Source organism: Myotis davidii, unplaced genomic scaffold (assembly GCF_000327345.1).
Source record: "Myotis davidii unplaced genomic scaffold, ASM32734v1 scaffold609, whole genome shotgun sequence".
Classification (NCBI taxonomy): Eukaryota; Metazoa; Chordata; class Mammalia; order Chiroptera; family Vespertilionidae; genus Myotis; species Myotis davidii.
This window is the reverse complement of record NW_006300164.1, coordinates 1,515,985-1,516,961: the sequence shown is the minus strand read 5'-3', so window position 1 is coordinate 1,516,961 and position 977 is coordinate 1,515,985. Positions and strand designations below refer to the sequence as shown.

General features: G+C 57.3%; 1 protein-coding gene across 1 annotated transcript in view; it reads right to left on the bottom strand.

Moving 5' to 3' along the window:
• PMPCA (peptidase (mitochondrial processing) alpha) overlaps positions 1-977 on the bottom strand; it is a 9,837-nt gene extending 8,860 nt beyond the window's left edge. The window contains 3 exon segments of the mRNA XM_015572378.1: positions 625-707; positions 922-925; positions 928-977. Coding sequence (XP_015427864.1) covers positions 625-707; positions 922-925; positions 928-977 — 137 coding nt within the window.

The following is a 977-nucleotide window of genomic DNA, read 5'->3' as shown; positions in this document are numbered from 1 at the left end:
CCGTGTCCGCGTCTCCTGTGCGACCTGACTGGCCAGGGGGGAGCCAGCCCCGGTGTCAGGCTTCCTGGCATCCTTCCCGACTCCAGGCCACGTCAGCTGCCCGGCCCCACACTCCCACCGCCCTTGGGCCCTGGCTCTGGTCCATGGCCTGTGGCGTGGCCTCCTGCTCTACCTGTGAGCACCCAGGGACAGGGCTCTTGTGTGCCCAGCTCCTGCCTGGCTCAAGTCCCCTGGCACAGCCTTCGGGGCACCACCTGGCCCTGGGATGTTCCTCTGTGTGAGTGTGTGCTTCCCGCCCACTTCTTTTTTAATATATTTTATTGATTTTTCACAGAGAGGAAGGGAGAGAGACAGAGAGTCAGAAACATCGATGAGAAACATCAATCAGCCGACTCCTGCACATCCCCGACTGGGGATGTGCCCGCAACCCAGGTACATGCCCCCAGCCAGAATCGAACCTGGGACCCTTCAGTCCACAGGCTGACGCTCTATCCACTGAGCCAAACCGGTTTCGGCCCGCCCACTTCTCATCGCCGTCGCCACGGCCTCTCTGAGGGCTGTGGGACCCTGACCACCGAGCAATCCCACGGGGACGCGTGACAAGCCTGTGCGCGAGCTGGGTACCTTGACGCCTGGCAGTCGCAGATGCCGCCATGCTGCTCCAAGGTAAGCAGGATGCTGTCCTTGCTGTCGAAGCGGTCCGTGGACTAGGAGTACAAGGAAGGCACCCGGGGGTTCAGCAACCCCAAAACAACCCCTAGCACAGCTCTTAGCAAAGTTTATTTTTGCTTTCAAAGGAACACGAAAGTAAGTGACCTTTTGTTACCATTACTGGGCACCTTCATAAAGTAACCCCTGTAAAGAAGCACCGCTATGTAAACCCTTCCCAATGACCACTCAAAATCCACACACTGGACTGACCGAAAATGCCAACTTTTCCAAAAAGTGAGCGATTCCACTAAGATACTTGGCTTCAT